Here is a 16,487-nt window from a genome sequence, read left to right as displayed (position 1 = left end):
GATTTCCTAAAGCTGTAAATAATTTAAAGAAATCTGTCACTTAAAGCACTGTTCAGATGCCATAGGAAAAAGCAAGTCAGCAAGTATTCCTGCACCCATAGGGCCCTATAGGATGCTGTTGTCGCCAGTGTAATGGAATCTCCTATGCAGCAAAAGAAGGGGAAATCGTGCTGTGTTGGTCCTGTGGGCACCAACAGAGCACTCTAGATGGATCAGGCCCACATGATTCTTTATTTTAACTAATGTGTTCAGGACTTGATTTTGGGGCGCTTGATTGTGTTGCAGATCCTTCTTCTACACTTATCAGTTTGATTCTTATTACAGACTGCACAGCTCTTCTGTTGTCAGACTGGCCACTGATTATTGTGACAGTCACTGGTAAAGTGCTGGAGGGAAGATATCTAATGGTGCCAGTAATATAAAACCCAGCGTTTTTCCTCCAGCGCACTAAGTGCTGTGAGGGGTTAGGGGGTTAAGCTAAGTTGCATAATGGGCTGGCTTTTATGTGGACATCCAGAGAGCGGGTGGGAGGATGCCCACCTTATCACCACCCCAGGGTTTGGTCTGGGGCTTAAGTAGCTGGCCTCCAAATGCAGCAGTAATCAGTGTCTGGGGAGGAATAGAGTTGAACGAATTTGGTCAGGTCCCTGCTTATTCGGCAAGCTGTAGCGCTTACCGAATAAGCTACAGCGGGAACTCGGATACCTGGAGTGCTCCGTCTGATCTGCTGTCCAGCGCCGCAGCTGCATGTGTCGCGGCTGTGATCGGTCGGGGCGCTCCATGTATCCGGGTTCTTGCTGCAGCTTATTCGGTAAGCGCTATAGCTTGCCGAATAAGAAGGGGGCCCGATCAAATTCGCTCATCTCTAGAGAGGAACACTCCAGAAAAGTTATGCTGGAACCAGTCTGAACCATGTGTTCTGCTAGCGGTGAGCGGGAGGAACCCTGCTCTCAGAAGGACTGTGTCTTCTGCTACTGGTTTTTGTTTTTTTTACCTATTTTTGCCCAGAGGGCTGTATTTATTTTACTACACCTTGGTTTATGTTGTCCATAATAAGCCAAAGGAAGTTTTTAAAGCTTCAGTGTTCCCTAGTCTACCTCTGTTTACAGCCGAAACTATACATTTTAATCTCTCCATTATCATTTTCCCTAGTGGGTTGCATTATTGCTCTGTGCTGCACTTCACCAATGGATGCGGTTATTAGCATTCTATGCACTCTTTACTGCTGCAGTTTCTGTATGCTTTTAAGTACATTTTCGTGTGAAAAGCTGTCATACTGTACAATGGCAAAAAAACAGGAATAACATGAAAATGTTAATAACTGCATGTGAATTTCTAGATTTTTATTTTTTTTTCTTCTTGATTACTGTCCCCCGCTTTCAGATGGGTAAGTAAAGCCGGTGGTGACTGGATGCAGGGCTCGCGTGATGTAACAACCACACTTGTCCCCGGGAGCATGTATCGCGACGCCACTGGAATGGCAGCAGCACGAGAGGGGAGTATAAGTGTTTTTATCTAGTCAGAGGCAAACATCCAGATTAAATAGGGGAGGTCCTAGCAGTGGACAAACCCTTTAAACTTAGGACCTCCTCCAATTGGCGCTGCTCCTGATTCTGAATCTGTCTTCTCTTTTTCTTCTGAGCCCCTCCATTCTAGAGTAATGTGCAATTTTTCCCTTGAACCATCCGTGCGTGGATCTGGGAGGTATACGGGAATCGTTGCCTGCTTATTTCTAAGGGACATAATTTTGGAACTGAGGGGAACAGAATAAAAAGAAAAACTATCACAGAATCAGTGGGACAGCACCAATTGGAGGACATACTTGGTTGAAATTTAAAAAAAATCCGGTAAACTGGCCTCTTAAGACTAGAATTAAAATAATAGGTCATCTTCCAGTCCAGTGGTGCGGTACAGGAGACGTGACCTGCGCTATCGCCATCTTGGCAGCTGTCACTGCAGATTCGAGATTCTGAATTTGTGATGTTTATTATTAGCATTTTTATACATGGATCCACTTTTGAAAAATTACAAGAATGAAAATGTCTCTAAATATCAAGTCAGTAACAGAGCCGTGTAAACTTTCTTCCATAATAAAGGGCCTTTTAGTATCATGTCCTGGTTGGTCTCTTACCTCATAGATGCCTTTTAAGATCAGTCATCGCTTCCTTCCTGTAATGAGTAAATTGCTGAGAACCTGCTGATGCATGAAGTGCTGCTTCTCAATGCCGGAAGTTCAATCTGTCATGCAAATTTTTTTTTAGTGAGCACCCTTTTTGGAGGAAACCCCATTACTCACTAATACGGAGCTGGAAGCTTCTTCAGTTGTGTGAAGAAACGTCCAGCTTGGTATTAGTAAATGATGTTTTCTTTGGCAAAAGCTCGCAGAAAACAAATATACAACGGGAACCCTTTGTGTGAACCAGATCTGTTTCCGCTCTGCTGAGTGACGTCGCTGCTCTTCAGACTGTACGCTCTGTGTGTGAGCCAGAAGTCTTCTACAATGTAAAGCTTGATGACCCATAGGCTTACAATGTAAAAGCCACATACAGGTCACAAGCAATGTGTAATATGGGGGGGGGGGGGAAGGGTTCATAGGGGGCTTCTTTAACATGAGTACCCATCACACACTGTTCTTCCGTTAATCAGAGTTCATGGAGTCTTCAGGCAATAAAAAATGAGACGGGTGAGCAAGCAAGACCGAAATTTATAGGGTATTCCTCCAGTCATCCACTCCATAGGGGTGCATACCCGCCTTTCTGACCCATCAGTTCTGTGCAGATATTAATCTTCTCCAGATCTTTTCAAAGTCTTATCTTAAAGGGTACTAGAGGGCTTCTCATTAAAGGTGTTGTCACAGTGACCCTAATTTTCATATCTATTTGATTTTAAAATTAAACTTATTTTGTAATGTACATCAAGTTAATAATTCCCTACCATTCCCTCTGTACTTTTAACTCTTGTTCTTTCATGATGCACTGGGGATTCTCAAACAGCACGTCATCAGGGAGCTGGTGCTGCTGTCGCTTGCCCCTTCTCCTCCCTGAAACACTGTCACCAGGGGGCTGGGGCTGCAGTCACTAGCCCTGAAACTGGAGTCCTCAATGAAGTCCGTTTCCGGGGCTTGGCTAGTCGCTCTTCTAGTGAGCATGCGATGATTGTCAATTCTGACATATATATTTTCCCTGTCCTTTCTCTTTCAGGCTGTGTTCACACGTATGCGTTTTTTTTTCTGCGTTTTTACCAAATAAAACGCTTACAAGAAGCACCCCCATTTTAATTAATTCTGCACTTTTTGTGCATATTGATGCCTTTTTTTCCGAAAAAAAACGCATTGCGGTAAACGCAGCATGCTCATTAATTTCACGGAAAAATCCGCATTTCTAGCTATTTTCTAGGACTGGGGATGCTCCGGAAAAAAACGCGCGTTTTCTGGGAAGGAGTCCGATTTTTATGCAGAAATATTCTGCATGTGTGTGCACACAGCTTCAATGTACACCACTAGTGTTCCTCCTCACCGATTTTAATGAGAAGTGATGAACCAGCGAGAGAGCACACGGCTAAGTAGACCAGAGATTAGCACAGCGACATAAATGCGCTGTCACTGACTTCCCGATTCAGGGTGGTGACATCAGCAGCGGCGGCGAGTGACTGCAGTACCAGCCCCCCCGATGAAATCCCTTTTCTGGGCAGAAAAAGCAGGGGTGAGTGACTGCAGCCCCAGACCCCAATAATGGTCTATTTGAGAATCCCCAGTGCATGCTGGGAGGCTCCAACATAATCTCATCAGAAGGTGGATGGGGCAGAAATAAACAAAGGAAGGAAGTTACAGTACAGAGGGAACTGTGGGGAATTGTTAACTGATGTACAGTGCGAAAGTAGTTACTCTTTAAATTTAAATGGTTAGATATTGAGCGTTGGGTTCACTGTGTTTCGGACAACCTCTGTGTAACTATGAACCTTTAAATTTTACTAGCTCAGCGTTAATTGAAGGAGACCTCCAAGCTCCTACAATACTAAGGCAGCAAGAAACATTTGAGAATAGTTTTGGTAGATAAAGTAACGGCCTGTTCATTAACGTTTCCCAAGGGAATCGGGCAAGGGACACCTGGGTGACTCTAGAAGAGAAAAGCACATTCAAAGCGTTGTACCCCAATAACCCACCAAAAAGAATGGGAAGAGGATCCCAGGAAAATTAATTCTAGCTTCCTGGTGTCAAATGCCATCCCATGAGGAGTTTATACCGATAGTCTACCAAAGCTGTGTTAATAGAGAGTTGAGCTATTGACTCTGCCACATCACACCACTCTCTAAAGGAAAAGTATTGTCCAAGCTCCTCACGCCTGCGGAGCACAGAAGACAGTTTCATTTAAATTGGAGTCAAATTATTTAGACAGGGTGGCAACTGAGAGATTTCTACTAATCCGGGGACCCCTCGACCCTCTCCTGTAAGGCCTGTTTCACACTTCCGTTTTTGACCATCAGTCAAAATCTGCCGGTTTTTGAAAAAAACGGATCTGCCATTTTTTTTTTTTTTTTTGGCGGATCCGTTTTTTTCCCCATTGAGTTGCATTACCGGCGGATCTTGACGGATGGCCATCCGTTGGATCCGCCAAATTTTTTGCGTCCGCCAACATGCCTGGACGGACCCTGCAACGTTTTTTTTTTTTTTTTTTTTTTGCTGCAGGATCCGCATTTTACAGTGCGCATGCCCAGAGAAAGGAAGTTAGCCGGGAATTTAACCCTGAAATCCTTTCTGGTGGACGAAAAAAAACCGCTCGCAGCGGTTCCTTTAAAATTCTTCATTCGGCGGATCCGTCAAAAAAACGGATCCGGTGGCATCAGTTAGGAACGGATCCACTTTCTGCCTTTTTGGCGGATTTTGACTGACACAAAAAACTGAAGTGTGAAACAGGCCTAAGTAGCGGCAGTCACATCCTAGTGGAGACTGCCGTGTAGCCATAGTCAGCGCTCCATCCATTGTCTTAGGATTTCAAACCTTCAGCACCCACGCGCTGCCAACCGGATCCTGTGCAGCCATGTACCTGCCCTTTAACTGTGTAACTGTGCCGTACAGTTTCGAGCTCCATGGAGTCTGTGTTGTTGCACCTGCTACATCGCATAGTGCGGCCCTCTTAGCAGGTTTTCTCTGTTGCCTCCTGTTGTCAGCAACGACATGGCAGAACAGCTGATTGCGCCTAAGTGTGCAAAACCATTTAAAGAACCGTGAAGCATGAAAGGTCACCCAGATTTCTTCCATAGCGGTGGCATTTACTTGTCTTCTGTCACTGCACATGTATTTGCTTTTACGCTAGCTTATATAGAGGTAACATAGCTGCAGTGCCTGAGCAGCATTGTGGGGCCCATTGCGGACAATGGTCATCTAAGTCTCAGCGATTATACGTCTTGTGAGTGTGGGAGGAAACCCACAGTCAGAACGTGCAAACTCCATGCAAATGTCGTCCCTGCTCGGATTGGAACCCATTAGCAGTACGAAGCACTGAGCCACCGTGCTGCCTACAGCCAAATACTATGGAAACTAGTGGAGCAGGTCCGCACACAGTCTGACATTATCCGGACTGTGGTGCCCTATTGTGAAAGCAAATGGTACCGCCTTGTTGGTAGTTTAATCATACAAGTCTAGGAGGAATATCCAGAATGGCACCATGTAGTTCTTTATCACCTACTACATATGTGATAACATTGGTGGTAGCCTGTATCATTTACTTGTTGGTTAACGTGGTTGCCCTGACATGATATTGATGACCTTTCAGATCGTTGGGGGTCCAGCACCCCCCACTGATCAGCTGTTTGCTCCTGCAGCCGGATGTAAGCACTGATAGAGCAGATCAGCTCGCCTCTGTTCAATGTGTAGCAGCAGCAGCTGCTGCTGAGTACTGCAGATTAGCGACTATTTAACCCCTTGTACACGTACGGCACAAGTCTGAAGCGATTGTTAGATCTTTTAAATGCTGCTGTCAATCTCTGACGGCGACATTTGGCACACAATGGCACGGGTGCGCGTCATTCCATGAGCCCATTGTCATGCCTGTGACATGTTCGTGGGTCACCGACAGGTTTCTGTGACAAACGGGTCTGCTGAAGACCCCCATGCCATCCTTTGAAACACTGCCTATGGCTGGGCAACAAAGAAAAAAATCCCCCCCCCCCCCCCCTATGTGCAGCAAAATAATAATTAAAAAAAAAAAAGCAACAAAAAAAGTAAGTTCAAGTCACCCTGATTTTTTCCCCTCCCCCACTAAAAATTAGGTATTAAATTTAAATAAAAAATACGTGGTATCGCTGAGTTCCGAAAGGTCCGGCTTGTAAAAATAATTAATCTGATCGGTAAACACTGCAGCAAACTAAACTCCAGAATCCCAAAATTGGAATTCCACAAAAAATGCCGTAACAAGCGATCAGAACGTCACATTGATCTTAAATGGCGTAGTCGAAAAAATGTCTTCTTGTCCCGCAAAGGATTAACTGTTACACGGCTACATCGACTGAAAAATAAAAATGTACCGAGTCTCCGAAAAATGGCGACACAGCCCAAAAAATGTAGCCGAGCGAATAACGGCCTATTGGAGATTCCTGCTGTCGCCCCCCCCACAGATATGAGATTGATGGGCCACCGATATTACACACCCAGACAACTCCTTTAGTTTCCCCGAACACGTGTAGATGCGGCTGTGTTCATTCCTTAGGCTTTTCCCTCCGCGTTATAAATATGCTTTATTGCTCTTCCTCTGGGTGAGTATGGCAGCTGATGTCACTTTTCCGAACGCCGCTCTGCGTCTTCTCATGAAACGACTTGGCTGCTGTATCTGAGCCACTTACAGACCCTCTGAAAATGAAACCATCTGGGAAAATTGTATTTTTTTTTTTTTTTTTTTTTTTGCTGTTTGCAGAAGTAAAAAGTTGAAAGTCTGCCATGTTCCCCAAATCTTAATCTTCAGCCGCGTATGATACAGGAGGAGTGACTGCCCTCTCTGCGGATTGGCCCGGAGCTGGAGAGTGTGTGACAGCACCATTATAAAGCCGTCACGTACTCTGCTGCACAGATCTGCTCTGGCTGGATTGCATTACACAGATTCAAGTCAAGGACATGCTCCACAATTAGGAAGGCAGCATGGAGCGACGCCGTGCCCGTAAGGACATGATAGCTGTAAGTCTGACAGGCTTTATATAGTAAGGGGACAGGCTGTCGTGTGCTGGCGCACTCGTTACTTTATGGTCTTGCTACGGAATCGCTGTCACATCTTTTTCTGTTCCACGTTGCTGCTTCTTGTGTGTTTCTACTGCGCTTAATGAAATACCTGGAGTGGATTGTGGTCTTTAGATACTGTCTGTTGTGTTCTGGTTGAATGGGAATCTTGGTAGTAACGGAGGTAACACTATTCCGAATGGCAATTTCTACAAAGGGACACAAGAAATGATACATTAGGAATCCTGTTGTCATTTCTGTCTCTTACAATGAGGCTTGAAATGTCGATAAGAAGCACAGGACGCAGTAAGAAACTGTCACCGTCATCTAAATGTGCCGCACAATGACACTGATCCGCTTTAGGTTTAGGATAAGCTGATTTCATGCCTGAAGGTAATCAGTTTACAGCTCCATGCCTTTCTTTCTGGGCACTGTATGCCTCCAAACGCCCCCATTAGATGCTCTTCCTTTTTTTTTTTTTTTTTTTTTTTTAATATACTATGACCAATACAATATTGTGGTGCTTAGAGAGATTCCAGAGCACTGCTCCCTCCAGTCCTGCATGCGTGTTAAAAAAAAAAAAAAAAATGTTTTTGGCATGTGCGTCATAATCCATGGAAGTACAAAGGGCACGTCACTGTACACACCTCCCTCCTAAATTATCAGCTGTCATTCACCTGGTAAAGACAGTCTCTCTTCATGTACCTAATCCAGCGGTTATGGCTGCTAAAGCACAGTCACACGAGTAGCGTACAAACCAGGGGGACAAATGCCTGAACCTAACAGGTCCCTGGTCAGGCTAGGAAAAAGCCCTCCTCTGACCCTGGTCTGTCCCTGCCGAACCACAGAGGTTGGCACCCTAAAACTAATGCTATGACGCTCCCACTGGACTTGGCAGCTTTTAGGGAATTGCTACTCTAGCGATCCTAAGGAGAAAAGGAATCGCACGCAACAACTCCAACCAACACAAACTACAGCAAAGTGAAAGGCTTTGTTGGAGTCAATCACCAGCAGGAAATGCCAGCAGGGAAAGATATTTAAAGCTGCACCCAAAAGGTGATTGGACATACAAACAGACGAAAAGCATCTGCTATTACAGCCGCTGGAGGTGAGCCCTATATTTGTACCGCCCCCCTTTTTTTTTTTTTTTTTTTTTTTCTTGGTACCACAACAGAATGCACCGTTTGCTTTCCTTTTTAACACTATTCGGGTATGTGCACACGCTGCGGATTCTTCTGCGGATTTAGCCCTGCGGATCTGCAGCAGATCCGCAAGCAATGTACAGTACCATGTTAGCCAATGGGATTTCAAAACTGCAGTACATATGCTGCCGATTTTTCCACGGTTTTAAATCCGCAGCATGTCACTTCTTTCTGCGGATTCCACAGCGGTTTGACACCTGTTCCATTGTCTAAGTGTCAAACCGCAGGGGATAACCTCTGGCAAATCTGCAGGAAAACCGCAGGTCTCTTTACCTACGGTTTTACCTGCAAATCCGCTCTGAAAAATCTGCAGGTGAATCCTCACTTTGTGCACTCACCCTTAATGCACTGCAACACAGAAAAATTAGCGTAAGGTCTGTAAAAATAACCTTCTAACGATCCCCTACCTAGTAGGTTTCTACATAATAGCATAACTCGCCATAACATCAACATCTACTATAAAATACTAAGAAATAGAGGGAAAGTGCAAAAACACCATATGAGGTGCCACAAAGTATCCTATGAAAACAATGCCCATAAATGCTAAACTACAGAAAGACATGCCAAAAAAACATTTTCTACTATGTGAGTGAGCATAGAAGACTTGGCAAGTCAAACTACGGTATTATAGGCAAATAATTTGGTTAAAAGAATCCCACACGTGTTGCTGTCAAAGTGATGGCTTCCATAATGGTAAAGGAAGTGCATGGGGGTGCTGGCCTTATTATTATACCGGTAGGGCTGTGGAGTCGGTAAGCCAAACCTTCGACTCCTCGATTTCTATGACTCCGACTCCACGGCTCTGCTTGTAGGGGCAGAATGAGGCCATACTACAGTACCCAAGACCCAAATCACAGAGGTGCCAGGATTGCCAACTTGACTTTATTACTTTTTTCTGAAGTTTATTAAAAAATCAGACAAACAATATTTTCTACGGATACATTAGAAAACCATAACAAGTCACTATGCTTATACGTGATACAGTATATTTCTGAAGCCCATGGTTCTGATGAGACTTGAACTACATTCAATGAAAACTGTAAAATGAAGACCGTTGCTTTCAAAAGTTATTAGTTTCTTAATCTTTAAAAAAAAAAAAAAAAAAATCATGGACGGCTTAAATTTTCATCTTCTTGCGAACATGGCAAAAAAGTGCTCTGTTTTTATGCACCATCCTGGAATTTCTGGATGGCTTCCTACCCTGACAGGTGCACAAGATTGTTGTGCGAATGATAATCTGTGGGGTTGAAGTTAATTTTGGCATCTGGGGGTTTACATAAAATATATATATTTTTTTTTTAAGCCGTCCTCTCCCTGTTCGAGACAAATAGCATCAATTTGCTTGTGCGGGACTCTTGGTCTGAACAGGTACCTGGTGGCTGCAGTGGTGCGGATCACTTTTTATGCACTTTGCTCTTTTTGTTGGCTCTGCTCATTATTAATTTAGCCACGTGCCCATGTATCTGGTCCGACAGGTTCTTCCTAGGTTTTAGGCTGGTTTCACAAGTCAGTGTGTCCGGTACGTATGGTGAGAGTTTTCTTACGTACTGGAGACATTGATGCACATAGACTCATTCAAATGAATGGGTCTATGTACGTGTTTTTACAGACCGTGGGTCCTTGTGCAAAACATGCTGACATGTCCGATTTTGAGCGACAGCACGGATCACACGGACCCATACAAGTCAATGGGTCCGTGTAAACACGTATCGCACACGGATGGAGTCCGTGTGCCATCCATGTGCATTTTAAAAGTCATAGGGTTAACATTGAATCAAACTGTTTCAAAACACGGACAGCATATGGATCACACACGGATGGTGCACACAGATGCCACACGAATGTGACAAACTAACACAAACACGATTATCTCCGGTACCGGAAATATCAGGACGTATGAAACCGGCCTTATGGACTGATGATATGAGTGACTCCTGTCTTTAGCTATTTTTTAGCCCAGTCTTGACGTTTCCACTTCTTCTATGTCTTGTTCATTGTTTGGGTCTCCACCTTCTTTACCTTGGCCATGTCTTTAGGCACTGAACACCTTGTACTCTTGGGCACTCCAGGAAGATTGCAGTTCTGGAATATGACAGCACTTTAGGATAATGACTTCCTGGTCGCTTCACATTTTATTTGTCTGAAATTTTTGGCAGTTAATGTGGATCTTCTTTTTTCTCAATACGTTTTTTACAACTGTTGACTTCTTGCAACAAAACTTTTGATGGTTCTTTGATCTTGCCCCAATATCTCAGCACATTCAAGAGTTCTGCATCCCTCTCAAAGACTTGTAGTAATTTTTTACTTTTCAGAATCCGCTTAACGTTAAGCCGGTTAAATTTTTTTTTTTTTTTTTTTTTTTTTTTTTATGGCCCATTGTGCCTGAGGAACACAAGCTGTGCCTAACAATTCTGCACATCTTGATAAAGGCTTTTGGGCCTAAGGAAACAAAGGCCCCTTTATATTTAGCGATGCACCAGCGATCCCGACCACGGTACGACCCGGTAAGGATCGCTGGTGCATCGTTAAATGGTCGCTAATAAGCTGCCAAACAGGCAGCTCTCCCAAGCGATGCAGCGGCGGTCGCACTTACCTTTCAGACGCGGCGAGGGAGTCCGTCTTCCGCCTGCGTCCATGGCTCACTCATCGGCGCCAGCAGGAAGCAGACGACGAGAAATGGACCAGTCCGATCTTGCGCGATCAGCGATATCCAGCGGGGGAGCCGGTCGGAGGTAAGTATCACATGTAGCGATATCGCTAGCAATATCGCTGCTGCGTCACAAAATCGGTGTTGCTTTTGCGATATTGCTAGCGATATCGCTATGTGTAAAGCCTCCTTAACACCCCCCAACCCCTGCCACCTTTTAAGTTTGTACCACTTTGAATTGGAAAATCTGCATAAAAATTATGATTTGCCCAAAATACTGACTTGTCTAATAATTCGTTTAGGAGTTTTGACTGTAATGTGAACATTTTTGGGGGTCAAATTTACAGTGCCTTGCGAAAGTATTCGGCCCCCTGGAACTTTTCAACCTTTTCCTACGTATCATGCTTGAAACATAAAGATACCAAATGTAAATTTTTAGTGAAGAATCAACAACATGTGGGACACAATTGTGAAGTTGAATGAAATTTATTGGTAATTTTTGTGGAAATTCAAACATTGAAAAGAGGGCCGTTCAATATTATTATTACTTAATACTTTGTTGCGCCACCTTTTTGCTGTGATTACAGCTGCAAGTCGCTTGGGGTATGTCTCTATCAGTTTTGTACATCGAAAGACTGAAATTCTTGCCCATTCTTCCTTGGCAAACAGCTTGAGCTCAGTGAGGTTTGATGGAGATCGTTTGTGAACAGCAGTTTTCAGCTCTTTCCACAGATTCTTGATTGGATTCGGGTCTGGACTTTGACTTGGCCATTCTAACACCTGGATACGCCTATTTGTGAACCATTCCATTGTAGATTTTGCTTTGTTTGGGATCATTGTCTTGTTGGAAGACAAATCTCCGTCCCAGTCTCAGTTCTTTTGCAAACTCCAACAGGTTTTCTTGAAGAATGGTCGTGTATTTGGCCCCATCCATCTTCCCATCAATTTTAACCATCTTCCCTGTCCCTGCTGAAGAAAAGCAGGTCCAAACCATGATGCTGCCACCACCATGTTTGACAGTGGGGATGGTGTGTTCAGGGTGATGAGCTGTGTTGCCTTTACGCCAAACATATCGTTTGGCATTGTTGCCAAAAAGTTCGATTTTTGGTTTCATCTGACCAGAGCACCTTCTTCCACATGTTTGGTGTGTCTCCCAGGTGGCTTGTTGCAAGCTTTAAGCAACACTTTTTATGGCTTTCTTCTTGCCACTCTTCCAGAAAGGCCAGATTTGTGCAGTGTACGACTGTCCCACCTCAGCTGTAGATCTCTGCAGTTCATCCAGAGTGATCACGGGCCTCTTGGCTGCATCTCTGATCAGTCTTCTCCTTGTTTGAGATGAAAGTTTAGAGGGACTGCCGGGTCTTGGTAGATTTGCAGTGGTATGATACTCCTTCCATTTCAATATGAACGCTTGCACAGTGCTCCTTGGGATGTTTAAAGTTTTGGAAATCATTTTGTGTCCAAATCCGGTTTTAAACTTGTCCAAAACAGTATCACGGACCTGCATGTTGTGTTCCTTGGTCTTCATGATGCTCTCTATGCTTCAAACAGAACCCTGAGACTATCACAGAGCAGGTGCATTTATACGGAGACTTGATTACACACAAGTGGATTAAATTTAGCATTAGTCATTTAGGACAACATTGGATCATCCAGAGATCCACAATGAACTTCTGGAGTGAGGTTGCTGCACTGAAAGTAAAGAGGCCGAATAATATTGCACGCTCCACTTTTTAGTTTTTGCATTTCCACAAAAATTTAAAATAACCAATAAATTTCATTCACCTTCACAATTGTGTCCCACTTGTTGCTGATTCGTCACCAAAAATTTACTTTTGGTATCTTTGTTTGAAGCATGATATGTGGGAAAAGGTTGAAAAGTTCCAGGGGGCCAAATAATACAGTGCCTTGCAAAAGTAAGGGGCCTAGGGTTGTGCATTTTGGGTATCTAAAGGGATTGGGTTTGGGAATTTGCAGCCTGAGTGTAGGCCTTTGTGTGTGTGTGTGTGTGTGTGTGTGTGTGTGTGTGTGTGTGCATGGTATGGGATTCTTCTGAGACCTGTTATATTCTGGATGTTTTATTATGTGCAAAAAAAGTTTAAATGTGCCACCTATAAACTAAGAAGTATCGTTTCTCCTTGCGGAGAATGACACCATGTCAAGATGAGGCGACTTAAAGTTGCAATGCTCCTATGGGAAATATACTAATTATGCAAATTGTTTCTTCAGAGAGGAAGAGGACTAGAACTCTAGTGCCACCTATATGTCATTCTCCGCAAGGAGAAATGATACTTCTTGGTTATCGGACAGACGCCTCTCTCACAGCCAAACCAGATCTCACACTTTGCACTGACGAGGGGCAGTACCCCGAAACACAGTGTCTGCAAATTGAGATTCTGGCTTGACTATTATCCTAAGTCATGTGACAAGGCTCGTTAAAGGGTCGACATTGACTTTTAGGATTGCTGCTTCCAATAGGTGGCACTAGAGTTCTAGTCCTCTTCCTCTCTGAAGAGACAGTTTGCATAATTACCACCTATAAACCTTTTAGGAAAGTCATCCTACATTGCACACTTAGAATATAGGACTAGCCTTTGTCCATGTTTATGGCTCCTGGAAGCACTTGAACAACTGGTGCTAAACATGTAATACCTGGACTTGCAGGTAAATTCACTTGCATTGTTTTGTGCAGCATGAGCGGTCAATATGGCCCTGGTGGTCCGGTTCATCCTCATGGCTGTACCATCGCTGTAAATGAGTAGAGATGAGTGACTATGTTCGGAAAACTATTGCCGAATCCGAAGTTACCATATTTGTCTCGAATGTATGTTTGACGATCATTTCCAAACTCCCGTTGACTCCAATGGCGTTCGGCGAATATTGCAAATACAGCGATGGTAATCGGAACTGAATATCGAAATATTCGCTACTCTCTATAAAAGAGTTATTCACGATTCTGTCAATGAGGGACATGTATAGGTTGAACTTGGTTGACGGCAAACCTCTTAAAAAAAAAATAAAATAAGAAAATAGCATGTTCACTTGCATTCCAAAAAGCCACACATTTTTAAGCCATTCTTTTTCTGGATGAATAGGGTTTGAACAAGCATTTTGTTTTCAAAACAAGGTGTTTTTTGAAATGCAAGTGTGAACATGGTCTCTGACCTTATTGCATATATGAAATAATCCCAAAACCTTTTTCACATGTAACTGGTGATGCTGGATTTTTTAAAAATTTATCATGATTTGGTCTTTTACAAGTCCCCGTGCACCTGGGAAGTTTATACTGTAACTACGAATGTGGTGAGCTTTTTTTTTTTTTTTTTCCTATATACCGCTTTCTACTATCTGTGTATATATTTTATCAGTGTCAATCACCTGTGCCACGAGAGAAGAATTCCTTCCCCTAAACGGTGACCTCTGTCAGGGGCGTGCTCACCAGATAGGAAAAGTAAACACAGATGTCGAAAAGTCAAGTTTACTATTTGTATTCGGTCAGTGAAATGATCATAGTTACATTTCTTGCATAGGCGGCCTTGTGTCTTACTTGTAAGGATTAGACTCCTGGATCTTGGCTCATACACGGCTGTAGGTGTAAAGCTTCTGCATGAAAGCGCTGCTTATGTTTCTCCTCTTCTACACACCATGAGGTCTCACCGTACGTCATGTAATTCTACCTGTCCCAACAAAGCTCCGAAACTACTACTGACAAAACGATCAATAAGTGATCCACCAGATCATTGATATTATTAGTTATAAATCATTGTAGTCCATTGATCCCTTTTTGAGGGGCATTCTCATAATTTAAAAATTAACATATACCGTACATGCCAGTATTGTAACATTAAGGCTGTGTTCACACACAGCGTTTTTTTTAGCGGTTTTTACAGCGGTTTTCACTATAAAACCGCTAAAAATAAGCTTCCCATTCATTCCTATGCATTTTGCACATTCTGTGCACATTGATGCGTTTTTTACCGCGAAAAAACCGCATCGCGGTAAAAACCGCAGCATGCAGTTTAATTTTGCGTTTTTTTCCGCGGTTTAGGCTTCTCCCATGCTTTTAGAAACCGCTGCGGTAAAAAACGCATCAAAACCGCGGTTTCTGGGAAGGGATTCAGGTTTTTGTGCAGAAATTTTCTGCAACGTGTGCACTTACCCTAAGTAACTACTCCCTTGGTTAGCTGGAACTAAAATGCCCCATTCTCCTGATATCCTCTTCTGAACCACTAGATTGCTGACCGTGAATACATGCTTTGCACACACACTTCGGCCTGCTAGTCCTTGGGGTCAGGTGACTAAAACATAGCGTCATTGGACGTACCATTTTTTTAAAGTGAATCTGTCACCCCATTTTTCGAGTATCAGCTGCCAGCACCGCCATCAGGGGCTTATCTACAGCATTCTGTAATGCTGTAGATAAGCCCCCTGATGTAACCTGAAAGATAAGAAAAATGAGTTAGAGTATACTCACCAGGGGCGGTCGGGGTCCGGTCTTGGCCCGATGGGTGTCGCGGTCCGGTTCGGCGCCTCCCATCTTCTAGCGATGACATCCTCTTTGCTGCCTGTCGTGGCTCCTGTGCAGGTACACTGCTCTGCCCTGTTGAGGGCAGAGCAAAATACTGCAGTGCGCGGGTGCTGGACCTCTCCTGGCGCTTGTGCACTGCAGGATTCTGCTCTGCCCTCAACAGGGCACTGCAGTGCACCTGCGCAGGAGCCACGGCGGGAAGCAAAGAAGAGGACATCACCGTTAGATGGGAGGCGCTGGACTGCAACACCCATCGGACCAAGACCGGCCGCCGCCCCCCTCCCGGTGAGTATAATATAACTAATTTTTCTTATCTTTCAGGTTACATCGGGGGCTTATCTACAGCATTAGAGAATACTGCAGATAAGCTCCTGATGGCGGTGCCGGCAGCTCATAGTCGAAAAATGGGGTGACAGATTCCCTTTAAGTCACCTGACCACTGCGGGAAATTGCAGAAGTGCCGTGAGGCCATGACTCCTGGCACGGACCAAAAGTCTGTGCAGGTTACGCTGAAATCACAGGGGCTGACAGCAAGAAACTATGTTTCAGTTTGGTGTTTTTAAACTAATCTTGCCCAAGGTAAAGTGTGTGTGTGTGTGTTTGTGTTTTTTTTTTTTTTTTTTTTTTTTTTTTTTTTTTAAATGAAGGCCGGACAAGCCCTATAACCACTTCCCACCTGCACCATAAAAGATAACCATATGACCAAAAGACAATAATTTCTCTCTTGCTTACTTTGAGACACATCTGCTGTACAGGGTAGGCCATTTATATGGATACACCTAAATAAAGTGGGGATGGTTGATGATATCAACTTCCTGTTTGTGTCACATTAGTATGGGAGGGGGGAGACTCTTCACGATGGGTGGCGACCATTTTGAAGTTGGCCATTTTGGATCCAACTTTATT

At 43.9% G+C, this 16,487-nt stretch overlaps 1 protein-coding gene across 4 annotated transcripts in view; it reads left to right on the top strand.

Annotated features, from left to right (window-relative positions):
- Window positions 1–16,487, top strand: part of SLC4A7 (solute carrier family 4 member 7) — a 145,536-nt gene that overhangs the window by 32,260 nt on the left and 96,789 nt on the right. The window contains exon 1 of one of the 4 annotated variants that reach the window (XM_073568488.1): window positions 7,009–7,165. The exons of the other annotated variants lie outside the window; for them this stretch is intronic. Coding sequence (XP_073424589.1) covers window positions 7,130–7,165 — 36 coding nt within the window. The 5' untranslated portion in view covers window positions 7,009–7,129. Of the gene's footprint in view, window positions 1–7,008; window positions 7,166–16,487 lie in introns of those variants that run through there. 4 annotated transcript variants of the gene reach the window in all.

The sequence above is a fragment of the Dendrobates tinctorius genome, unplaced genomic scaffold (assembly GCF_039654945.1).
Source record: "Dendrobates tinctorius isolate UK_male_01 unplaced genomic scaffold, ASM3965494v1 ptg000005l, whole genome shotgun sequence".
In the NCBI taxonomy this organism is placed as follows: domain Eukaryota; kingdom Metazoa; phylum Chordata; class Amphibia; order Anura; family Dendrobatidae; genus Dendrobates; species Dendrobates tinctorius.
This window is presented reverse-complemented; position numbering and strand designations above follow the sequence as displayed.